The 27,496-nt window shown below is 38.5% G+C and overlaps 1 protein-coding gene across 1 annotated transcript in view; it reads right to left on the bottom strand.

Annotated features, from left to right (window-relative positions):
* The window catches only part of RNGTT (RNA guanylyltransferase and 5'-phosphatase), a 222,066-nt gene that overhangs the window by 152,118 nt on the left and 42,452 nt on the right, over positions 1-27,496 (bottom strand). Inside the window, exon 9 of the mRNA XM_061131914.1 lies at positions 360-495. Coding sequence (XP_060987897.1) covers positions 360-495 — 136 coding nt within the window. The remainder of the gene's footprint in view (positions 1-359; positions 496-27,496) is intronic.

Raw genomic sequence — 27,496 nt, 5'->3', positions numbered from 1 at the left:
CACAATTAAAATTCAATCAACAAGTAAAACCATATTAAATGAATATTTTTCAATAAATTTTTTTTTCAATCACAAAGAACAAAAAAATTAAGATTTAATTTTGCTTGCTTACTCTGTATCTAAGACAACAATCAAGTGACAGTAAGTGTAGGAAATGAAGTAAATGAAATTTAACATCTTAGTAAAAACTAGATTCAATTTTTTAACTGTCAACTCTATATCAATAAAAAGAAGTTTTTAAAAAACTGAGTCTGATTCTAAATTTCCTGTTTAATTATTAAAAATATACATTTACTTGCACAAGAAAGAAAAACAGCAATGTTTGATTTTTTTTAAAAAAAGATAAAAATATGACTTACCCCATCTAAGAGAGTATTTGATAAATGCATACGGAGATCTTTACGAAATGGAAATTCCAGATTTGAAACATGAAACACTGAATTATCTCTATCAATCATAAAAACTTCATTTGTGCCATCAATCAACATCATATACCTGTAAATGAAACATTAAGAAAGTAATATTAACAGTATAATTCAAGAATAGGGTCATAAGAAATAACAGTTAAACTGTTTTTCCTTAGACTTGCAATAGCTACCTGGAATAATGTTCACCAGAGTACCCCCTCCACCATCATTCAGATTAAAGTACCATAAATAATAAATTTGATTTTTTTTTAACTTTTTGCTTCCTATAAAAAGCACAGGGTATACAGAAATCAAAACTTTTTATGAGAACAATGTGATATTCAAAAGCAATCTTATAACCCATCTTAGGAGTGACGCATTCTCTAATTTTTATTAAACTTCAGACAACAAAGTTTATAAAACACACAAACACACATATATTTAATTACTGCATTTTACTGGCTCAACAGCCATATGGATTAGGTGCTGCTGTCTCCACTTTGCAGTAGGAAAAAAAAAAGTAAGTGATCGGCAAATGCCCAGACTTCAACGTATCCCAGGTCCCTTCTACCATACAACAATGAACAGAACAGCTAACCCCTTTCTTTGAATTAATATGATGATAAAACCAGATCCCACCATTTCAGGAACAACTATTCATTACTATCGAATTAAAATATTTTTTAACACAAGTTCATAAAAATTTTCATTAGTCAATCATTTCATTTCAGAAAGTGAAGAAGAACTAAACAACCTCTTGATGAAAGTAAGAGAGGAGAGTGAAAAAGTTGGCTTAAAGCTCAACATTCAGAAAACTAAGATCATGGCATCTGGTCCCATCACTTCACGGCAAATAGACGGGGAAACAGTGGAAACAATAGCTGACTTTATTTTTCTGGGCTCTAAAATCACTGCAGATGGTAACTGCAGCCATGAAATTAAAAGACGCTTACTCCTTGGAAGGAAAGTTATGACCAACCTAGACAGCATATTAAAAAGCAGAGACATTACTTTGCCAACAAAGGTCCATCTAGTCAAGGCTATGGTTTTTCCAGTGGTCATGTATAGATGTGAGAGTTGGGACTATAAAGAAAGCTGAGCACAGAAGAATTGATGCTTTTGAACTGTGGTGTTGGAGAAGACTCTTGAGAGTCTCTTGGACTGCAAGGAGATCCAACCAGTCCATCCTAAAGGAAATCAGTCCTGGGTGTTCATTGGAAGGACTGATGTTGAAGCTGAAACTCCAATATTTTGGCCACCTGATGTGAAGAGCTGACTCATTTGAAAAGACCCTGATGCTGGGAAAGACTGAGGGCAGGAGGAGAAGGGGACGTCAGAGGATGAAATGGTTGGATGGCATCACTGACTCAATGGACATGGGTTTGGGTGAACTGCGGGAGTTGGTGATGGACAGGGAGGCCTGGTGTGCTGCAGTTCCTGGGATTGCAAAGAGTCAGACACGACTGAGTGACTGAACTGAACTGAAGTGATCTTCCCCAGTGGCTCAGACAGTAAAGAATCCACCTGCAATGTGGGAGACCTGGCTTGGGAAGATCCCCTGGAGAAGCAAATGGCTACCCACTCCAGTATTCTGGCCTGGAGAATTCCATGGACAAAGGAGCCTGGCAAGCTACAGTCCATGGGGTTGCAAAGAGTCACACATGACTGAGCATCTTTCACTTCACTTCACTTCATATACATTAAAATGACTTTGGTCATTAGTCATCCTTCCAATGACCAAGTTATTGTCAATACATTTATTGATGTTTTGATGTAAGTTATTGTCACTGACTCCCAACTAGTGGATCATCAAGAATGGAGCACTACTGCACACCACATAAAGAAATGAAGTCCAGATGAGTTCACAGTTGAGGAAATTACAGACTGACAGGCTATACTACCAAACAGACAGGAGCAAGATTTGGGGTAAAAATGGAGACCATATCCAGGCACCGAACTCTTCAAAGAATGAGAAAAATTTGACAGTAATAAATTAGAAAGTTGAAAGGCATGAGCTTCAAAGGAAGGGAAGAATCACTGTGTTGTTTGGTTTGTTGTTAAATGAAACAATGGACGAATAATAGTCCCGATGTACCACTGAGAATGGAAGAGAAGGTGGGTCAGTCGGTCTAATCTCCTACCCGTGAGGCAGATGAGAGAAAAAGCAGCAGCAACCGCAAGATGGGAGCTGAATCAAGTTAAGGCCAGGGGATTGAAGAAGCGTTCAACTGAAGATGTGGAAGCAAACATACATGGAGGCTATTATACCAGAAGACAATATATTTCCCATAAACAAGTGTTCTAAGAAAATGGAGAGACGTGTCAGGAGAGGGGAAGGGAGGGCTGATTAAGGGAACAGAAGTGTGTGGCAACAGGCTGAAGAGCAGCGAAACTCACCAAAGCGGCGGACATCTGGGGACTGGACTAGAAGCATGCTGCTACTAGCGTTTTCAAAATAATTAGTCCCAGCAGGCCCCTGGAGAGGAGGCGGAGGACTCCTGCCCTTGTACATATTAAAAGAGCAGCAGCCCTAGGAGATGAGGATCGTGAAGACTCAGGCTGCACTTGGAAAAAGAAAATCAGCCTCCGTCTAGACTGACAGTGCACCTGAGAGACTCGGACCAGCCGCTGGGCCCACAGACTGGCCAACAACAGCAACATCCGCTCCCAAGGCCCTCCTGCACGTGCGTTCCAAACGCTGCCTCTCCTGGAACAATCTAGTCTTCCTGAAGAAGTCAGCCTTGCCCTGGGTGGCGTTTCAAAGAGAATTCAAATCAACATGAGAACAGGTCAAGTAAAAAGCCTTCTGATACCTGCAAAAATGGTACTGAAGGCACAGTCTGTCACGTTGTTTAAAGACTCAGGACGGCACTTTGCAAAGTATATTATTAACTTTTAGTATTTCCATGGCAAAATAATAAAGAACATTTAAGGTTGTAAGAAAACATACAAGGAATTACTCAGTTTTCCAAGTTATTAAACTTTTTCTCCAGTTTAAAAAAAACAACATAGAAAAGCCTATTAATTTAACTTAGCCCATTATTTCCTAAACTTATTCCTGATATCTGTTAATATCTGCAGAACTAGTAGTCCATATTCACAATCTGAGAAGAGCTGGCTTATGCTAATGAATTTCAGAATTCAGAAAAAAGAAATAGTTTACCTCTTCTGATCATATGATAACAACAGAAATTATATCTCCCTTTTTGCTGGTTGCCCAGAAGCTCAGAATTGAATATAATGTTCAAACAAAATAAGTATTAAATCCTAGGGTGCTGGTACATTTGCTTTTTCTGTCATAATTATTCTCTATTCATTTTTTAACAGATTTGAGATAAGTATACACACACATAAATATACATCTATATATAAATATGTATATAAATACAATATTATATAATATATATTTAAATATAATATAAATAATATAAATATGTATATATATCTTACTATCAGACTTTGCTTTTTACTTCAAAATACTATCTCTGTATACTTATGCATAAACAGATTTAAAAGACCAAGGAAGAAAGGGCTTTAGAAGATGGAATTCACTATAAAAGATTGCTCATGGGAAACTCAGCATGCATCTACAGACATATCGTAGAAATTATTTAGCAGCTGGTATTCAGGGGTTCTTCTCCACATATAAATTTTCAGGCTTTAGAACAAAAGTTTCTGGGATGCAATTTCTGGTTTGAATTCCAGTCATTTCAAATCACACGTTCTTTTGTTATGTGACATCCACAAAAAGTAAGAAGTTATTTCATGTTAGGGAAGAAATAAGGAATGTGGAAATATTTTCATATCACTCCAAGGTCTCTGAACGAATACATTCTTTAAACAAATGAAACCATCCCATGTACCATCAGATGCTGGTTTAGTATATAATGATGGTTCTACCTTCAGTGGAAAACGATCACTAATGCAATATGATTTCTTATTAATTGTGACATAACTTCAACTGCAAATCTAATGTACAGCATTATTAAATTATTTGTATAATATCCATTCTCATTAAAAGACAAAAATTAGTAAGAAGTCTCACTCACTAGAAAGCGCTGATTCATTTTTTATGTTAAAGCATACATACCACAGCCATGTAAATAACAGCAAAGCCAGATGCACTCGTCACTCATTCAGGCCAGGCCACAAGGCTCGCATGGTCTTAGTTCCATGACCGAGGACTGAACCCACGACCCCTGATGTGGAAGCGCAGAGTCCTAACCACTGGACCACCAGGGAAGCCTCACATACACTGTTTTATGGTAAATACCCTTCGAGACAGTCACTGAGATGTGAGACAGCTATTGAAGTAAAACCACCAACTGCATATTAATACAATTCAGGAAGTACATAATTAAAGAAAAGGAAAACTAGTAAAAAAAAATTGGTAACTAATAGCATCTTAAGAATTTTAATTCACACTTCCAATAGTCTCAGGGTAAAATTGTCTTTAAACATCTTACAGTTTAAATTATCACCAATATCCATTGATACAGAAAGAGATTCACAACATATCAAATGAAGAAAGAGCAAGTTAAAAATCAGAATGTATGGTATCAGGGGTAGGGAGATAAAACTCTGAAGAGCAAAACAGACAGGAAAGCCTATACCAAAATGGTAAGAATTGTCATCTCTAGGTAGAATTACTAATGATATTTGCTTTCTTCATTATACTTTTTTGTACTTTTAAGAAATTTAAAAAATAAGCGCATATTGCTTTTTCAAGCCAGGGTGGGGGTGAAAATTAAAGCTACAGAAAAAAACAAAAAATAGAAATACAGTCTAATCACAGTCTAAACATTTTTCCTTTGGCAATAAAATAAGATGGGATGCTAAACCTCGGTCTGACTCTTTGCGACCCCATGGACTATACAATCCACGGAATTCTCTAGGCCAGAATACTGGAGTGGGTAGCCTTTTCCCTTCTCCAGGGGATCTTCCCAACCCAGGAATCGAAAAGGGGTCTCCTGCACTGCAGGTGGATTCTTTCCCAACTGAGCTATCAGGGAAGCCCAGTCACACCATAGCAGCTTCAAAATTGGCAGGTATTTCTCCTCTCCTATTATAAAGCACTCACAGTGGGTAATAAAAACAGAAAAGTTGACTCATTTCACCATCTCTATCCACTTTTACCAATTCCCATCAAACTAACTATAGTTTTCTTTCTTTTTAAAGGATTAACCAATTAATCTTTCAAAATACTTACTAAAGGGTCAACCAGTTATCAGGCACAGATGCTAGAAATACAACAATGAACAGCACAAGTTCTTCATCTAACTTCACATGGTTTTATACCCTTAGCAAGAAAATAAGACACTAAACAAATAATCCCAAGCATTGTAAGTACTCATAAGGTGAAGCTGTTGTTCAGTTGCTAAGTCATGTCTGACTCCTCTGCAACTCCACGGACTGCAGCCCACCAGGCTCCTCCGTCCATAAGATTTTCCAGGCAAGAATACTGGAGTGGGTTGCCATTTCCTTCCCCAAGGGACAGTCCATCAGACCCAGGGATTGAACCCTCATCTCCTGCATTAGCAGGCAGATTCTTCACCACTGAGCCACCAGGGAAGCCCCAATGGGAGGCACGAGATGCCACAGGAGCACATGGAAGATACAACCTGTCAGAGCTCAGACATCAGGAAAGGGATCCCGGAAGGATTCTCCTGTAGCTGATAGTAACAGCAGGTTATACTCACTCAGTGAGCAATGACTACGCACAAAGGAAAGTCAAAGTACTTTATGCTAACTCAATTAAGTCTTAAAACAATCTGACCATGTAGAGGAAATTATTCTGCCTGTATTCCTGATGAAGAAACTGAAATCACACTCAGCAACCTGCTCAAAGCCATAAAGCTGGCAAAACAGCAAAGCTGTTATTAAAACCTAGACAAGAGCCTATCTCGACAACCTCCATAGCATCCTGCCTCTGACCTGCATCGTGCAGGAGTTAACTGAACGCACATTGTGGGGGGTGAAGGGGAAAGGGAAGGGGAGGGGGTGTTGTTCTGAGAACCAGTGCTTGGTACACAGCCTGCCAGGTGCAACATCCTTGAGACAAAAACAGAAGGTTCATGCTCTGGCAACAAAAACAATGAATGCAGAATATGGAAGCAGAGAGAGAGAGATAACTTGAGACTAGAGAAGTAGTCAAGGACTCAGTGATTAATGAAAACTATTTTTAACTTGTTTCTAGAAAGTGGAAAATCCCTCTTTTGAGACAAACAGAAACCATAAAGGGTAATCCAAACCCAAGAGATGTAATTCCTCAGGAAACTGGTTACATAGATATTGGGAAGATGAACGGTAAGAAGGGAAAATGAAGGTAATCAAGAGATGAGTAACTGCAGGAGGTATTCTACCCAGAGGGCTGTGGGAACAAAATGGAAGAGGCACGTTAGCAGAGGCCAGGAGTCTGGAGGATGGGCCCTGTGAAACATGGGAGAGGTGGGGAGGTCAGTGGAGCTCAGGGCTCAAACCTCTAAGGAAGTGGCAGCACATGGCTAAGACCTGGACCTCTAAGGAGAGGAGCCCGGCACCTCAAGTTTCAGTCTCTGCAGAGGAGTACAGAAGGAGGATGCTCAAGCTGCTGAGCAGACACAGCGTCGTGGGGGAGGACACGCGGGTGGCACTCCTCTGCCTAGAATGCACCTCCCGCAGCAGGCACGCCTGGAGGGAGCAGTGCCACCGTGCTGAGACTGCTAAAAGCAGCTGGGGGGGAGGCAGAGCTGCCGCCGCCTGCCAAAGGGGTAAAGAAACACGAGGGAAGTCCCTTCTCTCACCTGCCAAGTTCCTGCTAGTGCACCCCACGGTAAAACTCAAAAGGACGCGAGCTGGCAAGCAAGTCTGAGAAACACAGTCTGCACAGTTTACAAGGGTGGACTGGGAGCTCAGAAACAGCAGACCACTGAAATGATCTTAGCTAAGTAATAGCACAATCTGATCTGCATTTTCCAAAGTTCACCCCCACATTATGTGTACTCCTATAGGGCAGGAACCAATCTGTAGACCAGAGAAATTATGAGGTTTTTACGTTACCCCAAGTGGGAATGCAGTGGCAATGACAACTTAGAGGTGTAACTGGATAAATTCAACACGTGAAAGAGGCAGACTGACAGGATACTATGCTCTGACAGGCAGTGGGGCTGAGGGGTGAAGTTGAGGGGACTTCCAGGCTTCTGGCAGGAGGAATGGGTGCACTTGATTTACTGATCCATGGAGCACTGGACGAGGGTGGAAGTGATGGCATATGGACCTGGAGCTTTCCATTTTTACACTGGAAACCAAATGTCCTGATTTTCTCTATCCCTGTGTCTAACAGGTTGGAGGCAGAATCTAAGCCAGACAACCAAACACTCCCTTCTCAAAACTTTTAACTTGAGTGACAGGGAGGCACGGGAATAGCTTAAAAGTGACTCAGAGTGATGGCAGAGGCGTCATTAGCAAACGCCAACAGTGGCTTCCTCTTCCAAGAGGTCCTGTGCCTGACCTTGGCCCTGGTCCTTGCGGCCAGGCCTCCCTTGATTCTTACCCATTCTCTGGGACTGGTTCTCCTCAGAGTCAGCCTTCCAACATACCCTTTGCTTACATGAGCCGAAGTTGGTTTCCACTGCTTATAGTCGATCTAATGCTAATAGATATGCTGAGTTTTGGGTTGCTTTTTTTCCATTTTGCCTATTATATACAGTTGAATTCATGTTAAGTTAAATGTGCCCATGGCAGAACCCCACTGCAATATGTTCCCCAAACTATCCTTAATACCAACGGTTACATGACACTAGCTCTTTTCACAATAACCTCATGCCAAAAGATACGCCATCTATTTCCTGTCCTTGACTGTACGTTAAGCCCAAAGTTTACCTTCCCTTGTATCTTTTCTCCCATAAGAATTCATTGCCAAACCTCTACTGTTTCTATACCAGCTACATTACCTCTCATTTCTATTCCCAAAAGAATTGGCATACAGTTCCTGAAACCTAATTCTCAAGACTGCAGAGAAATAAATTCAGCTATACTAAAATTTCTTATAAAGAAAATTCACAGTTTAGAGCCAATTCCCCATATACAATTATAAACCTTCCTGACATAAGAGCAGTTGGTCAGACTCCCCCAACCCCACCAACACCTGTCAGATCTTATTTCAGAAACGATATAAGAAAAGCTGACCTGCTAAACTCCAGCCCTCTTCCTTCCCCATGGGGGCTTATGAATGCTTTGCCTTTTTCTCTCACTAGCTCACCACTCAGTAAATTTGATCTTTGGTAATCTTTTTTGCAAAGTATATCCATGTCCTCTTTAAGCCATTTTTCCCCATTTCTTTCAACTTTTAAAGAAAAGGGAAATGTATGTTATGCATATTTTACCACAATTTTTAAAAATGAAAAACAAGAAGTTACAGTCATATGAGTTTTCACCTAGACCAAATAAAAAATCAGTGTCACAGAGTCACTTTCACAACCTGTATCATACTCTCAATTTATCTCATCTTACAAAAATGAAATCCATTTTCTCAGGAGAGTTTTCAAATGAGTCAAAACAGAGTTTTTTATAAATGTCTTATATTTGTTGCAATATAGTTTGTTTGGTTACCTGTGTTAGAACAGTACATCTTGTCACTTTTAACACAGTAAGTAACTTACCTACCTTATAAGCAAGTTTATAGGCTAGGCTCAGAACCTAACTACCATTCAGAGTAGAATTCTGTGGAAACACAACCTAAAGTCTACCAAGTTAAAGTAAGGAATCTCAGAAAAAGGTTTCAGATAACTTAAAACATCACTGTACTGCTTCCACAAAAAGACCAATATTTGATGATAAAACAACGTAATCCTACACATGAGCTTTGCTTCCAAACATAATGTCTATGATCTGCTTATCTGACACAAACATTTCAACCTCTGGAAACAAAAAGTATCTGAAGGAAGAGTACAGTTTTTACCTAATCTCACCTTCCCAGAAATTCAAAGAACTCAATTAAGGTCATTCTTATTTTCACATTAACAAGTTAAAGAGAACATGCACACAAACAGTAACACTACCACTTAACCTTTTTTAAATGTTTTATTTCTGCTGTTAACAATCATTGAAATGAAGGCACGGTCCTAACATATTCTTCACATAACTGGGAAGACACGGTTCCTAAGAATTAACTATGAAAATTCTCAGACTCCCCTGGTGACTCAGTGGAGGAAGAATCCACCTGCCAATGCAGGGGGCCTGGGAAGACCCCACAGGCTGTGGAGCCCTGAGTTCATGTAGCACCACTACTGAGCCCATGCGCTCAGAGCCTGAGCAAGAAGAGGAGCCACGACGGTGAGCAGCCCATGCACCACTGCTAGAGAAAGCCCGCATGCAACAAAGACCCAGGGCAACTAAAACAAAAATAAACATTATTTAACCAGGAAACTACCAAAAGTTTCACTCAACATTATAGAAGATTCCAACCCAACAGGTATTTTTATCTTGATGTATTGATTCTAAAAGCATAACAGACTTCTTCAAAAAGATTAGCTTCTTTTTATCTTCATATCACATCAATTTAAATTCATGAAACAGATGTGATTAAAGTTTTATAGTCTTAAATTCACTTTAAGCCCACAGCTTCATTCTATTACATGATCACTTATATACACACAACAGTAATTAAACAGACAATCTGTATCATTTAATTTTAAATTGCAAAGCCCATTTACTTCCTCTCCAATTTAACTGTCAAACTTTGATCTTAACATGTTAATTGTAAATTAAATGGCAGGCCAAAAGCATACGACTGAACATTTGAACAGTCTGCCAGCATTTAAATGTCTTCTACCCATGGATAGTCATCTTTATTCTATATGTTGTTTCTACAGCAAGTTTTCCATCATGTGAACATAACATAAGATTGGTACTTGGTAAACTTGGTAAACTTTGGTAAACTTGGTAAACTTTGGTAAACTTGGTAAACTTGGTAAACTTTGTCTGTGGAAAAATTAGCAGTCAAAAAACTTTATTTCAACTTACATAATTCATCACAAATAATTCTTGAAAACCTAGGGGTACTTACCATGAAAAAAATAATCACAAATCATCTAAGCCTTCTCACTAAAATATCATGTATGCCTATTTCTAATAACAGCAATAATTTTTAAAGCATGGATGTTTCTATTTCAAGAAACCTCCTTCAACCAGCAAGACTTAGTCTTGCACAAAGCTTAAAAATGAACACTGCGAAAGAATCTGGCAGGCACAGGGCCCAGTATCAGTTTCTGGATTCCTCCCTCCCATTTCACAGAATTAATGACACATAATGCAAATAATCAAATTTTTAATAAGATTTAGAGTAAACTTTTTGTTCCAAACCACCCGAAAATTTAAACTTTTAATTTTCTTACTTCGTTTTCATGAAGTATGAGTGGTACCAGTGCTCTCACAGGCTTTGGAAAGAAAATCTCAGTTTCAGAGCCTGTAACACCAGGCTCTCAATCAGGATTTGCCAACCAGACTCTAAAAAACAGGCAGGCATCTGGAACCAAAAATCCCATCAAATATTATAAGATGACTATAACAGTCCAACCCAAACGTATATGTTTTAACTTCAGAACTGTAACTGCCCTACCCTTTCTCATTTTGCCATCCTCCACTGCTCAGAAATACATACATGCCTGCTGCCAAGCTTTCGTTTCTATAAAACTACATCTTGTCCTAAAATACATTATCTTCAAACCCTTACTCAAAACTTCCTTTCAAGGAATCTCTCATACTCTAAATAACAGGTCCTATTCAACTCGCTCTATCCCTCCAAGTTTTCTAAAACTTGAAATCTAGTATGTACCACCTCTGGTAGAAAAGAAAGCATACAGCAGGAGCAAGCAGGAGCCTTAAAATTTACTTTAAGGAGTTTCAACTTTACTTTTAATTGAGCTCATCTAAGCTAAAATGTAACAAACATTAAAAAACATAAGATAATATATACACTGTGTTACTCACTAGTGAACATTAGCAGTATTAAAAGTATTTTCTTACAAGCCGTTAACTATTTTATATACATACACACCAAACAGGAGTGAAGACACCCACAGGCAGAACAGAAGGCCCCACACAGAAAGGCGTGTGGAGGCCACTGTGCAGGTTAAGACGTTCCAGACAGGCTCTTTCTAGCTGTGTGATTTTGCACAAGTTACTTGATTACTCTAAAATGCAGTTTCCTCATCAAAAATTTCCACCTCCTAATGTGACTGTAAGAATTAAATGAGTTAGTACCCCCATGCTCAAAGTAGCATTATCCAAACCAGCAACAGTGTAGAAGCAATGCAAGTATCCACTGACAGATAAAAGGATAAGCAAAATGTGGTATATATATTAAATGGAATGTTATTCTGCCCAAGAAAAGGAGAAAATTTCTGAAATATGCTATAATACAAATGAAGCTTGAGGACATTATGCTAAGTGAAATAAGCCAGTCACAAAAAGATAACTACCACATGATTCTACCTCTTTAAGGAACCTAGGTTAGTTTTAAAAAAAAACCAGAAAGATCAAAAGTAAAATGGGTGATTACCAGGGGAATGGAAAATTATCACTTAATGAGTATAGACTTTTAGTTCTACAAGATGAAAAGAGTTCTGGACATGAGTGGCAGAGATGTGTGCAAACATTATGAATGTATTTAACACCACTGAACTATATACTAAATAAGAGTTAAACTGGTAAATTTTACATTATGTGTATTTTACCACCATAAAAAAAAATTTTTTTAATGAGTTAATACAGGAAGGATACAAAACTGTACCCGGTACATGGTAATAAAACTTAAGTTACTGATACTACATTATATCCAAGGCACACAGTAAGTACCTAATTAAGGCAGGATATAATTATCAATACCACAACTATTACTTTACACAATCCAAACAAGAGTTGAGGTCACTGATAAACAAAGACAGGATAAAAGAGAAAGGATTCATTTCCTGTAGGCAGGAAAGAAAAGGACATCTCTTCTGAATAAAGAGGAAAAAGAAAAGTGAACCAGAAATTTTGAACTGGTAGAAAACTAACTCTTGGTAACTCCCTGTGAAGGTGATTCACAGCCCTCAAACTCAAGCTTATAAGCGTATTTACACAAAGGGAGACAACAACTACAGTAAACAGCAACTTTTAATTTTCCCATTAAGAGTTATAACCCAAGAAAATTTTGTAAAATCAGAAGCTGCACTACCTGAGTGAGCAATAACTCAAAGAGCCAAATAAAAGAACCTGTATCAGGTGCATGTCTCAATCTGCCTAGGAAACTGTTTTCTAAACACTAAGATGATAAAAACAAACCTGAGCCTAAAATATTCCAATGTATCGAAACAGCTTCTTAAGATTTACTAACTAAAAAATATAAGTAAACACATGGTAACTCCAAAAGCTATTGTACATAATGGAAAACTATTACATTTTTGTCCCAGTCTAGTACATCAAATAAAAATTAGTAAAAGGATAATTTAAACAAAATTATACTTAAGGGAATTCCCTGGTAATCAGTGGTTAGGACTCCACACTTTCACTGCCAAGAGAATGGGTTCAATCCTTGGTGGGGAACTAAGATCCCACAAGCTGAACTGTGTGTCCAAATTAAAATATATATGGATACAGATATATACATGTATACACATATAATATACATTATGGGGCTTCCTTGGTGGCTCAGTGGTAAAGAATCCACCTGCCCATGCAGGAGATGCAGGAGACAAGTTCGATCCCTGGGTCGGGAAGATGCCCTGGAGAAGGAAATGGTAACCTACTCCATTCTTCTCGCCTGGAGAACACCCCTGGACAGAGGTGCCTGGCAGGCTGCAGTCCACAGGATCACAAAGAGTCGGATTCAATTTAGCAATCAGCATGCACACACATATACGTGTATATATCTATATATATGTATGTATATATAGATATAATTCTTACAAACATGCAAAAGAAGAACTTCCACTAAAATGTATGCTCAAAAGTTATATTCAGTAGATTTTTCCTCTCTTAGTCACAGAAATATTCTTGTTTGGCTGCTGACTAGGGTAAAAAGAGCAGAGAGGATTCAAAAGAGAAGAGAAAGAAATAATTAAGCAAGATCACAAGTTAGTTCCAATTACAATATTCTAGTTTTCACATTTTACATTAAGGAACTTTTTTTTTTTTTTTTGGATTTGACCCCATGGACTGCAGCCAGCCAGGCTTCTCTGTCCACGCAATTCTTCAGGCAAGAATATCAGAGTGGGCTGCCATCTCCTTCTCGAGGGGATCTCCCTGCCCCGGGGTCTAACCTGCGTCTCCCGCAGCTCCTGCATCATAAGCAGACCCTTTGCCACCGAGCCACCAGGGAAGCCCCCACCTTAGGCGACTTTTGAAACTCACTGCTGCCTAGACTAGCTGAATAAATGCCAATAGAACCTACTTTCAGTAAAAGTTTTCACAAAAGACTCCCAAAAGGTTCACCTAACAGTCTTTGAATTATAACTGCAAGTGGGAAATGAGCTGTTGCTATAGGGTCTCCCTGTGCCTTCTGCCAGAACAACCCTTGAGGAGTCTTGGCGGCACTGGCTCTCTGGCTTTTCTTCTTCAGTCACAGAAGTAGGTTGGCTGCTTCTCCTTCGACAGCAACTATCCTTCAAGTGTTTGCTTCCCTGCCTTCTGTATCTCTATAGAGTGCTCTCTGTCCATACCATACAAATTTCAAAAAATAGACCTTTTAAGTACCTCGAGGGCAACGGGGTTAATCAACTGATGGAGCAATCCCAGGTGACCTTAAGCGTCAAGAAGATGGAGATAAGGTAACTCCCACCTTAAAACTTAAGAATAACTTAAGAAGAAGTAGGAGTTGGTATAATAGTCAAAATTTAAATCAAAGACTCATGGTTCAGCAATCATTAAAACTCTGACATGTTTAAAAATATAAACTAAGGATTTAACCAGTCACCAGTAAAATAATTTTCTTCCTGTAGCCTAAACACCTTACTGCCTGATGGCCAGAACTGGTCAAGCTCGGGAAGGCTGCTTCCACCTCGTGACATCCTTTGTGTTATTCCTCTTGCCCATGTTACTCACTCTTCACTAGTCATCCTCCTCCTAAGAACTCCTACGTTCTAGAATCTATGTCACATCATTTATGGGCAATTATATTTCATATTGTTCTCTCACATATTCCCATTTTAATATCGCAATTAGATTTTCAACCATTTAAGGGCATGAACCACATCTTAAATTTTTTTTTTAAACAGGTTTAAATTTTTAAAATAGAATTTTACCATGACAATGGAATTCCTCTTCAGAAAGTCAGAGTTTGGTTTATTTTAATGAATCTATTAATTTGGTAAAATGTGCAACTATTAACAACACTTACCAAGCACTTCCTACGTGTCAAACATTATTCTAAGTGCTTTAGATGAAGTTACTTAATCCCATAACATCTAGAAGGTAATTATTATTGCCATCTCAATTTTTCAGATGGGCAAGTTGGAAGACAGAGGGGTTATGTAACTTTCCAAGGGTCATATGACTAATAAGCATGGAAACCTCAGGATTTGAACCCAGGGAGTCTAGTTTCAATACCCAAGCTCTTAACCACTATACTATACTGCTTCTCAAAAATAAACCTGTTTTTACAAGTTAATATATTAACATAAACATTCTTGTTTTTAGAATTTTATTACATCACTATCTTTATAGGTCCTTCATTCTATTGACTATGCAGAATATCTAATACAGGCTCATAATCTCTCTTATTTGAAAAGTTTGGATGTATTTTATTCTAGATGTCATTTCAGTATTTTGAATTTCAAAAAATATTTAGACAAATTAATCCTAAAATGTATTTTAAAAAACTGTTCTTCTTGTTGTTGTTTAGTTGCTAAAACATGTCCGACTTTTTTCCGACCCCATGGACTGCAGCCCACCAGGCTCTTCTGTCCATGGGATCTTCCAGGCAAACATACTGGACTGGGTTGCCATTTCCTTCTCCAGAGGATCTTCCCAACCCAGGGACTGAGCCCACGTCTCCTGCACTGCAGGCAGATTCTTCACCACTGAGCTACCTGGGGTGCCCAGTGGGTTTTACCTATTTTAAAAAAATAGGTAAAACTAACTTTCCTCTAAAAACTTTATTGCCATTGAAACTGACCATACACTGTGATAAATAATGTGGTGGTTTCAAGTACACATTCAGAACAGCTACCATTTAAAACTTGCCAAAAATTAAAAATTTTCTATAAAACAAGCAGTATCCTTTTTGTGTGCATTATTTATACTAGAATAATGAATGTTTCTCATAACTATTTTAGCGAAAGGGAGAAAAAGACCTAACCTATAAGAAACTTGAAATAATTTTACTTTTAGCACAGACATTGTACTTTATCATACACATTTTACTATAAAAATCCCATTGTTTTAAATGTTTAATAGATGAATAGCACCACTAAGATTATTTTTAAGAAGGATAAATAAAAACACATGTAAAAGATGCATAACATGTTGATGCTTCATTTTATTTAATACTGCTTCATGCACATATAAAAATATAAATACATAAAATTATATCTAAGTGCACCAAATGCTTTAAATGACTTAATTTCCTCATTTGTTATTAATAGAAGACCCTTCCCTGGTGGCTCAGATGGTAAAGATTCTGCCTGCAACGTGGGAGACCTGGGTTCAATCCATGTGTCAGGAAGATCCCCTAGAAAAGGGAATGGCAACCCACTTCAGCTTTCTTGGCTGGAGAATTCCACGGACAGAGAAGCCTGGTGGGCTACAGTTCATGAGATTGCAAAGAGTTGGACATGACTGAGCAATGATCACTTTCACTATTATAATAGTACAAAATGTTTAAAGGACCACACTATTAGAAATCAACTTGTTTCCACTGGTCTTTGTTTATGTTCACATAAAAGTACCAGGAAAAATTTCGGATGCAATAATCTCAATAGCTAAATACTGTAGCTAAACACTGAGACTACAAAAATAAATATAACATGGCCTCCCTGTACTAAGGCAACTACCAAGGCCAGACCAATACTGTATTTTGTGCTTCTAGCCAGTAGGTTATATTTTATCAGGCTAACATTAACACTTAAGAGCCTTAAAGGCCATTTTAAATAATTCACAGGGAGACAATTTAGTTCTTTGCCCATGCAAAAATATTTTCAAAATTAAATTTCCTAAAGTGTAAGATGTTACAAAAATAAAACGTGTTCAAAAAAGCTCACCTGCCAGCAAAAACAGCAGCAGCCAGAAGAGCTGGGCTGAAAGCCAGGGACATACTGTACAAAGACGGGCGCATATAAAATCCTCACACCAGATCTCACAATTTAAAAAAGAGCTGTCAGAATTACTCATTTCCAATTTCTGTGCCCAGTTCACAGGCACCAGTGCCTCAGGGAACCAGATTACCATTAACATGCAAAAACTGAATATAGTTCCTAAAGAAAGTAAAGATATCTTATGATACATGATTTCTAAACAAGAAAGCATAGAGATATAGAAACTTCTTTCCCAAAATATAACTGGAGCACATATATCAAAATCACTACTCTTCACATGCTGTGTACAAGTCCAACAACTGTTCTACCCTTTGGAACATTAATTTCGCTATCTAAAACAGAAGAGTTACATTCCAAAAGAGTTTTTCTATAGACTCCTTTGCTCCCAACATAGGCAACTGACAGTAAAACCCATATGGGATAAAGTAGAATCTTCAAATTATCCTTTCACTTTTGGAGATGCCCACATAAAAATACCTGTTTCCTGAATCACACAAAACACTGTCAGGAACTTTAATGTGGCTAAATGGTTTTTACAAAAACAGTTCCAGAACGATACTAGAGAGTCATCTACAAGTATAATAATTTAAATATTTGAATTTGAACATGGCAAAATTAAGAAACACAGCAACATCATCCAACCTCTGTGCTTTCAACGCTGCTGTCTGCGTGTCCCCTAATCCTTTAAATTCTTAATGATCCCAGACTAGCGTGTTTGGATGTATTAGATGCTCGATGCACTGGGCACTGCCTCACAAACAAGCCTGAGTTAAAGCCGGCCCTCTGCTGCCATCTAGTGTGATCACAAAATGCCAAAACTAAACCAGAAGCAACTGGAAAAAAATGCTTTGGTGATGAATCTGCATAATAAATCACTAAATAAACTAGTTCAAAATATGGTCCTTAAATCACTGGAGATAATGCTATAAAATATTTAATAATTTACTTTAAAAAATGTAAGTCTCTTACCACAAATGCATTCTGGAGGATATAGATAGTTCATTATAACGAGGCTATCTTAGATTATAAAAATATTGCTACTTCTATCTTAAATATCTTGGAATTTCTTGGATCACTTGATCGGGGGGAAGCTGGCTACCATGCAGTAAGGATGTTCAGGCAGCTATTCAAGGACGCACAGAACTCCAGAGTGAGTATGAAGATTACTTTAAACTGAAGACATCTGAGATTCAAGAGATGCCGAAAGAAGCCTTCCCACAACAGCAGAAACTTCTGGAAATGAGGTCACCATAAATTGCCTCTTTGGAGCATATTCAGTTTCAGAAAGGAGATTAAGAGTGAAGTTATCTTAAATCCCCTCTCTGGGGGAGTTTTACAGTCATGAGGAAGATGGAAAAGACCAATCACGTTAGCATAACGAAGATTATCATCAGCTTTCTTATCTCCTGTTGCTATCCTAAAAACAGGTTTTCCTAAAGAAACCCATCTGTTCTTCCCATAGAAGAACTTCACTAACTTTAGTCATTTAGCGAATCACTTCTTTTGTGCACTCCCACAGGCATACGAATAAACTTTGTTTTCACTCTTCTTTCCCCAGTTTAATCCAGACTCCCAAACGCTAAACACAAGCAGGTGCCCGAAGTTTTTCCTCTCCACCCAGTCCATGGACAGGCCCACAAGGCAAGGGATGGAGGCTCCGGGCCAGCAATCAGCAAAAACTGAGGCTGCCGTCAGCCGGAGGAGTAAGCCTGCAAGTGGAGCCTCAAGATGACAGTCCCACAGCAATCCCGTGAGAGACAGTGGCTAGAACGACTCAGCTAAATCGCTCCCCAGAACTATCAGATATCAAATGTGTGTTGTTTTACGCTGCTAAATTTGGAGGGTAATCTTGAGGTAATCAGAGGCGACTCATTATTAAAGACCCTGATGATGGGAAAAATTGAGGACATGAGGATGAGATGGTTGGATGGTATCACCAACTCAATGAAATGAGTTTGAGCAAACTCTAGGAGACAGTGAAGGATAGGGAAGCCTGGTGTGCTGCAGTCCATGGGGTCGCAAAGAGTCCAACAGAACTTGGCGACTGAACAACAACAATCTTTACCGCCTGAGCTACCAGGGAAGTCTTGAACAACAACAATCTTGAGATAATCAGTCAGGTGGGAACAGACAACTAAATATAACAAACATCAATGAAGTCAATGAAGGAAAGGACGGAAGAGCATCAGCGGATGAACCACTACAACACATTTCTGCTGGACAAGAAACAGATGGAGAAACGCTGAGAAGCACAGTGAAAGAGCAGCAACAGCCACAAAAGCAGCTGACTGTTCCACAAAGTCCCGAAGAAGATCCAGGCCCAGAGACACCGACTGACAAGAGTGACAGTGTGGGCAGGAGGGGAGAACTGGTTATTTCTAATTACGTAAAACAATCAAATCCCCACAACTCACAGAAAAGACACACTAGTGAGCCATTTCCTAAGCCATCAATCAATAAGACTGGAAGGCCCTTCTTTTAAAAAACCAAACCAAACCCTGAGGTAAAGCAACTACCACACGGGCAATGGTGCCTAGAAGCAAAGACTTCTCCACACAGCAGGACTGAAGGTCCTCCAAGCACAACTGCTTATTATGAAGCAAAGCTGTCAATGCGACAAACCCAGCCCACGTTCACAAAATTTCTTTCAAGCAGTTTTTCTGCCTCCTTTTCAAATGCAGCCAACCAAGGATCACTGTACATTTCAGGAAAACCAGAAACATGAAGAAGAAAGATGATTCAAAATAGAATAACTCTATGCTTTCTAGTGAGTATTCCCATAAGACATTCAAAATGGTATCATGTCCATAAATTAAGAACAGGTTGGCAAAGAAAGGTATAAGCAGACAGTAAGAATGCATGTACTCTTGAAATTTAAAAGCATAAATACTGAAATTAGTAATTCATTAGAAGTATAGGGGAAAAAAATTAGAAAGCCAATCAGAAAGCTGAAAAAGAGACCAGCAGATGAAAAGTATGACAGAAAAGATTAGAGAAGGAAAAGAATCTAGGCAGCATAACAACCAATAGTAGGTCTAAAGGGGGAAAACAGAAGGGAAAAAAGGAGGAAATAAAATAGGAGAGACAAAATTACCCTGAATGGAAGCACTCAGGTTTTCAGATTCAAGTGATTACCAGGTGCCAATGAATGGAAAGGTGGAGGGAGGGTGGTGTAGACCCACATAATTAATCATCCACTGGTCACTGAAAAACTTCAGCACAAGAACAGAGAGAAAATTCTAAAAGTTTCCAGGGGCAAACCACCTACAAGGCACTAGAATCAGAGTGATAACACAACTTTTATCAGTGGCAGAGGTTAGTAGAAATTAAGGTTTTTGTTATTCCGGGGGAAAATCATTTCTAATCTAAACTTTTATACACAGCCGAATTACTAAACACAGGACCAGAGGAACAGCATTTTCATACACCTAAGCATGCCTATGGGTTAGTTCTTATACATACTTTCTTAGGAAGTGACTAAAGGAGATACTCCTGCAAAATAAGAGAATATACCTAAATTTAAAAAGAAAGGATGGGAAGAGAGGGAGGGGAAAAAAACACAGAATCCAGAAAGCTAGATCCAACCAGGATAAAAGTTGGGAACAGAGCTATATACACAGGCCAAAAATCACAGAAGGCTAAAAGAGAAAAAAGTCTTTGGGATAATAAAAAATAATTCAAAGAAGAAATAAAATGAGTAAAACTTTGAAAAAACTTGATTATAGGGTAAAGGCAATGACTAGAGTGAAAAAGAACCTATTTAAACTTGACAAAAGGAACATTCTACTTGAAGTGGCAGAGAAGGCATGACTTTAAACTCTGGGCAAGGGGGCTGTCTTTAGTGGTCAGCTCCATCCTAGCACTTGCTCTCAATGGATCTTGGTTGAGAAGTAAGCAAACGACCCTACCCCAATTCCTGTGCCAACTCCCTGGAAGGAGACTGGAAAAAAGGGGAAGGGGAAAGCCTACTGACCTGCTTCTGTCAGCATCTCACTGGCACTGAAGGCAGCAGCCCCAGGATGACAGCGGGGCTCTTTAGGGCAGACCCCCGGGGGTGGCTGCTGGCAGGCAGGGGTGCGTGGTCCCAGCAGCGGCAGCCACCAGGCAGCGCCTCCTCCTGCTGCTGGGCAGCAGGTGCGAAGCAGGCGCCCACCGGAGGCAGCGGCAGCCCGCTGGACCTCTCACCCTTTTGGTTTCTTGTTCTCACAATGTCTTTGTAAGCAATTCCATGTATTAAGTCCCTATGTGTTAGAAAATCAGAGTGATTTCTTTTTTTTTTTTTCCCCCAGTAGTCAGCTAGTGATGTGATTTATTTATTTTTTTTTCTTTTTTTCTTTATTAGTTGGAGGCTAATCACTTCACAACATTTCAGTGGGTTTTGTCATACATTGATATGAATCAGCCATGGATTTACACGTATTCCCCATCCCGATGCCCCCTCCCACCTCCCTCTCCACCCGATTCCCCCGAGTCCTCCCAGTGCACCAGGCCCGAGCACTTGTCTCATGCATCCCACCTGGGCTGGTGATCTGTTTCACCATAGATAATATACACGCTGTTCTTTCGAAACATCCCACCCTCACCTTCTCCCACAGAGTTCAAAAGTCTGTTCTGTATTTCTGTGTCTCTTTTTCTGTTTTGCATATAGGGTTATCGTTACCATCTTTCTAAATTCCATATATATGTGTTAGTATGCTGTACTGTTCTTTATCTTTCTGGCTTACTTCTCAGAGTGATTTCTTTTCACGTCATAAAAAAGGAAATACATTCATTTCCACTAATCTAAACAACAGTTCAGTAAGAAAAAAATTTTAAGTATTTTTCACCATTTAAATCAACCATTACGGAAAACAAAAAAAAAAAACAAAAACCCTATGTTTAACAAACAGCATGTAAACATAAACAGAATTGAAAATATTAAAGTTAGAGCTAATGTAAAGAAGTAGATGGAAGACCTGGAACTCTAAAGTTTACAATCTTTACGAGAGTTAAGAAACACTGGGTCATCCCTAGCAGTCCAGTGGTTAAGACTCCATTTTCCAATGCAGAGCGTGTGGTTTAATCCCTGGTTGGGGAATTAGGATCCCACATGCCGCTCAGCATGCCCCAAAATAATCAATTAACTCAAAAATAAAAGAATTAAGAAATACTATGTGAGGGTTATTAGAATAAAGGGAAGATTAAATAGAGAGGCATGATAAATGAGGAACTAACAATAATAGTTTTATCTATGATAAGAAACTAGAAGAAAGAACAGACAGGCACAGAGAAATTGGTGAGCCACATTCTCATGATCATATTAGAAACTCACCTAAAGTTAACTAATAAACATCAACATAAACATGTTACTCACAGATTTGAGGATTATCACAGGATAAATTAAAAGAAACAAAAAAAGAAAGGTTAAAAGTGGTTGCCTTAGACCTTGGGAGATATGACAGGTTCACTTCCAGGCCACCACAATAAAGCAAGTATCGCAATAACAGAGTAGGTAGCGGGCAGTGGTTGCCTTTAGGGAATAAAACTGATAGAAAGAGGCGATGGAGAAGTGACTTGCATCATAAGCTTTCTAAAATTACTTGATTTATTTAATCTGAAACAAGGCTTACCTTAATAAATTTTATTTTAGTCATCTAATAGAAAAATGTTTAATAAAACAGAAAAATATTTAGGATGCACTAATTATAAGGTATAGACATATTCATTGATTCTGACCTAATTAAGAGGATTTGAAAATCTTTCAAGATAATAGAAAACTGCAAAATTATTATTCATTGCACAAATCAGGTAATTAGTTCCAATACTAGTAAACAAATCTCATGAATCTATCTGTTCTGAGGATAAGATGCCTCTGTTGGTTATTTTAACTAGTTATTTTTAGATTAAGTAGCTCTGTTCACAATGAGAATACAGAGTATCATTAGACGTCAAAGTGTAAAATCAAATGGTATATTTATTTGCACTAATTACCATGAATATTACAGGTTATGCTTTTCAGAACTTCATAGTCACGCACAAATTAAATATGTAAAATAAGCAATATCCTTTTAACTGGTTTTCCATTACAGAGGATAAAAAGCCACATTGATTTCTCAAGATTTACCTTGATCTGGGATAAAATTTTAAAGCCACAAAAAATGGTTTGGGCAGCGCTTACATATCAAAGGGGCTGAAAGGTGTGAAAACATTTTGATTTTTATAAAATAATCAGTCTTCACGAGAAGAAAAGATCAAAAGAAATATTCCAAAAGACTTTGTTTATTTTTTACATTTGTCCCTTGACATGATTGATTACTTCCAATTTTCTTTTATATGGAGCACACCTTCCTTAAAAAAAATTGCAATTCTAACACTTTTTCACTGATTCACAAACTCTTTTGTGAATTTTCTTTTTCAGTCAACCTAGTACTTACCATTTCTATAATAATGAACTAGAGCATGTGAGCAAATAACCAGTTCTTAAAGGATCATGAAATTGTGAAAAAAATAAGTATGAAAATTCCCTTAACATATCATCCAGGTAGCTCATACCTCACACTGGTAGCTCTATAGCTGAGATGAGAGTAGATGTCCTCCAGTGAGGTTAGCATTAGGCAATACTAAATAACAACTATATCTGTATCTCTTCTTTATTCCACTATCACAGGTAAACATCCATCTAGGATACCCATTATTATACTCCTAAAATCAAAATGAGCACCCATATTTCATATGGAATATCAAGTAATGCTCCTAAGCAGTTCTTCGTCACCTCTCCTTATTTATCGTGCTTTGTACTATACACAATTTTACCACATCTCTTACTACATCTTAAAGCTGCTTCAAGGTCAAGAATTGTATTTTGCTTTCCTACAGTGTCTTATATTGTCTTTGAGATCCTCTAATTCCTAAAGTAGCTTCACAGTTATTCAGGAAAGCAATAAATACTATTTCTTCAAAGATACAGATTTTGCCATTAAGTGAAAGTTAATGTCGCTCAGTTGTGTCCAACTCTTTGTGACCCCATACAGTCCGTGGAATTCTCCAGGCCATAATACTGGAGCGGGTAGCCTTTCCCTGCTCCAGGTGATCTTCCCAACCCAGGGATCGAACTCAGGTCTCCTGCACTGCAGGTTGATTCTTCACCAGCTGAGGAAAGCCCATTAAGTCAAAGGGGCAAGGCAATTCCAATTACCATCACAAAGCGATTTGAGGGAAACCTGATAGTTTTCCATAGTTTATAACAGAAGAGTATATATCATATCCATTTATATGGAGGATCACGTGGTTCTTTATCACTGTTAATGTATATATATATATATATGTAATATATATGAGGAAACAATGGAAACAGTGAGAGACTTTATTTTTTGGGCTCCAAAATCACTGCAGATGGTAACTGTAGCCAGGAAATTAAAAGATGCTTGTTCCTTGGAAGAAAAGCTATGACCAACCTAGACAGCAAATTAAAAAGAAGAGACATTACTTTGCCAACAAAGGTCCGTCTAGTCAAAGCTATAATTTTTCCAGTAGTCATATAGGCATGTGAGAGTTGGACTATAAAAAAAAGCTGATCACCTAAGAATTGATGCTTTTGAACTATGGTGCTGGAGAAGACTCTTGAGAGTCCCTTGGACTATAAGGAGATCAAACAGGTCAATCCTAAGGGAAATCAATCCTGAATATTCATTGGAAGGACTGATGCTGAAGCTGAAACTCCAATACTTTGGCCACCTGATGTGAAGAGCCGACTCATTTGAAAAGACCCTGATGCTGAGAAAGACTGAAGGCAGGAGAAGGGGACGACAGAGGATGAGATGGTTGGATGGCATCACTTGGATAACCATCCATCAGTTGGATGACTAGATGGACATGAGTCTGGACTTGATGGACATGATGGACACCAGTCAGTCGGGAGCTGGTGACAGACAGGGAAGCCTGGCGTGCTGCAATCCATGGGGTCACAAAGAGTCGGACACAACTGAGTGACTGAACCAAATATAAATGTATATATCACTTAATATATATTTTTATATATATTTTATCACTGTTAACATGTATTTTCTCATATATTTGACTTCTATAGCATAGCTCTATTTAAATACATATATATTTAGGAATATTAACAAAAGGGATTTTTATTAATGTTTCAAAGTCTCAGATGCTCACTACTCCTAGAATACGGACAACCTCAAATTTTAACCAGGGACTGTGCTCATGTTTGCAACACAGGTTTTACCTGTGTATGTTCTGTTTGGCTCTAAGAGTTTTTGAGCCAAATTTGGTAATGAATTCAGTTGATTTTCTATTCTTAAGTAGCATTTCAGAGATAGTATCTCTGTTAATTAGTAACTCTCATATTAATAAGTAGTTTAAGAAATTAATATTTAAAGGTCCTTTTTATCCTTTGCTAAGTCCTAAAGATGTGACTAACTGACATCTATTTCAAATGCTTGACTTTAAAATATCAGACTGCTTTTGTCCTATACCCACTTTTATTCTTATACAGTAACTACCCCACAACCTAGGAGAATTTTTAATGGATTCTGGGAAACTAAACGATGATTACCAAGTGAAAACGACTGCCCATGGAGTCTTACACTGTGGTAACAATAACACTTATTGAACATCATGCTAACAACCATTTTATATGAATCTCCTCTAATCAAGGAATGGACAAATCCTCATCTATGTCTTTAACTCAATGGCTGGCTAAACACTGCTCCTGGAGAAGGAAGTGGCAAACCCACTCCAGGATTCTCGCCAGGAAAATCCCAAGGACGGAGGGGCCTGGAGGGCTACAGTCTATAGGATCGCAAAGAGTTGGACATGCCTGAGCAACTATACTTTTGACTTTCAAACATTGCTCTGGTTTAGATCACTGATTTTTAAACAGTGTTCATCCAACAGGGCACTAAGGGCAGTGGTTCCTGGACTTGGTTAGAAATCAGAAGTAGCTGGGGTGCTTCTGAAAACCAAACTCCCAAAGCCAACTAAAGCCTACTGAATTTGGATCTCTGGATTTTCTTTTCTTTTTTAAATAAAAGCTTACTATGATGGTAATAGGGGCTTCCCAAGTGGCTCAGTGGTAAAGAATTCGTCTGCCAATGTGGGAGCCACAGGGTTGGGAAGATCCCCTGGAGGAGAGTGTGGCAATCCACTCCAGTTTTTTGCCTGGAGAGTTCCATGGACAGAGGAGCCTGGGGGACCACAGTGCACGTGGCTACAGACAGTGAGACGTGAGTGAGCAGCAAAGCACACGTGCACACATGCTGGTAACACCATCACAGTGGTGAAAGTGAAACTGTTAGCTGTTCAGTCTTGTCTGACTCTTTTGTGACCCCCATGGAATGTAGCCCACCAAGCTCCTCTGTCCATGGAATTCTCCAGGAAAAAATACTGGAGTGGGTTGCCATTCCCTTCTCCAGGGGATCTTCCCAACCCAGGAGTCTCCTGCATTGCAGGCAGATTCTTTACCGTCTGAGCCACCAATGTAACCCAAACATCCAGCGTCATTTGGGACGGGCTATCCTAAAAAGTTCCATGCTGACCTTAAGACGCCACCCAGAATACAATCCCACATGCTGCTCCAAAATGTTCAACAACCGAAGCAGCCCCACTTTTGTCTATTTCAAATAACAGTAAGTAAGATTTGAGCTTAGAGAAGGAGTAAGAGTAAAATGAGTTCCACTACTTTCTTTTTTTAACCAATTTACTGCCAGATATCACCAACTATAGGTTTAGATCAATAAACAGAGGTTCTGATCAACTTCTAATCACTCCTTGTTTGTCTCCCTTCTCCATGAAGAGAACATAAGAAAGGAACACAGGAGTTACAGCTTTCTTGTGTTCCTCCCAGATGCAGAAAAACTCGCCTTGCACCCTCACAGTATTAATAGTTCTAATGAAACTGTTAAAAAACAGGACTGGCGTCTTCAAATGATGGAACCTGGTTTGGGGTTATCATCAGAAATACGGTGCTAAATTTTCATGAAGTTCCTAAATGAGCTAACTATATAACGAAGAAAAACAATGTTAAATCATATCCTAGAAGCCCAAACTCTAAAACACAGAACAATGAAGGGGGAAAGAAAGAAAGCTGCAGAAGACCAGAGTCATACTGCCAATTTTGCCTCTATCTAGTCACAAGATTAAAGCAAATATTTTATTTTCTGGGTTCCACCCCCGCAAACATATCCACAAAGTCTCCCTAGAAGAGTTCACAAATTAAAAATCCTTTCCAGGTATAGTTTTATTTACAGGGTGAGTTTCTAAATATTAGATAAACAATGTTACGGCCCTAATTAATACTTACTAGGAAATAAGACATATGTAAATTATTATTAAACACAATATTCAGTCAAAGTTGTTATATATCATAAAAGAAAAGAAACTACTTACTTTGTGATCAAAAGGAAATTAGGGCTAAACAGAAATTTATATCTGCTCTGATATCTTCCCTCAAGAGGAACTAAAAAACAGCTAAGTGGACAAATCTAAATTATAGCAATATAACATCACTGAATTGTTAATAATTTGACTTACTCATTCTGTTCCTAGACAGCATAAAACATCATCTGTTTGCAGTTCATTGAAAATTATTCCAGAGATATCTAAAACCTCTTTAATATTCTTCTCAGTATATAAAACTTTTCTAGTGTAGCATCTCATTATCCTATCCACACTATTCCTGTCTGAACATTCAGTTCCACTCACTGGAATAAACATCTGCTACAAACATTATTAACGAGATACGTATCAAAGGATCCAAGCAAGTGACTAACTACCTGGGGTAATAACACTGTTCTGCACAAAAACCATTAGAGCAGTAACTGTGCA

The sequence above is a fragment of the Dama dama genome, chromosome 28, assembly GCF_033118175.1.
Source record: "Dama dama isolate Ldn47 chromosome 28, ASM3311817v1, whole genome shotgun sequence".
NCBI lineage: Eukaryota > Metazoa > Chordata > Mammalia > Artiodactyla > Cervidae > Dama > Dama dama.
The sequence above is the reverse complement of the archived record's forward strand: the minus strand, read 5'-3'. Positions and strand labels throughout refer to the sequence as shown.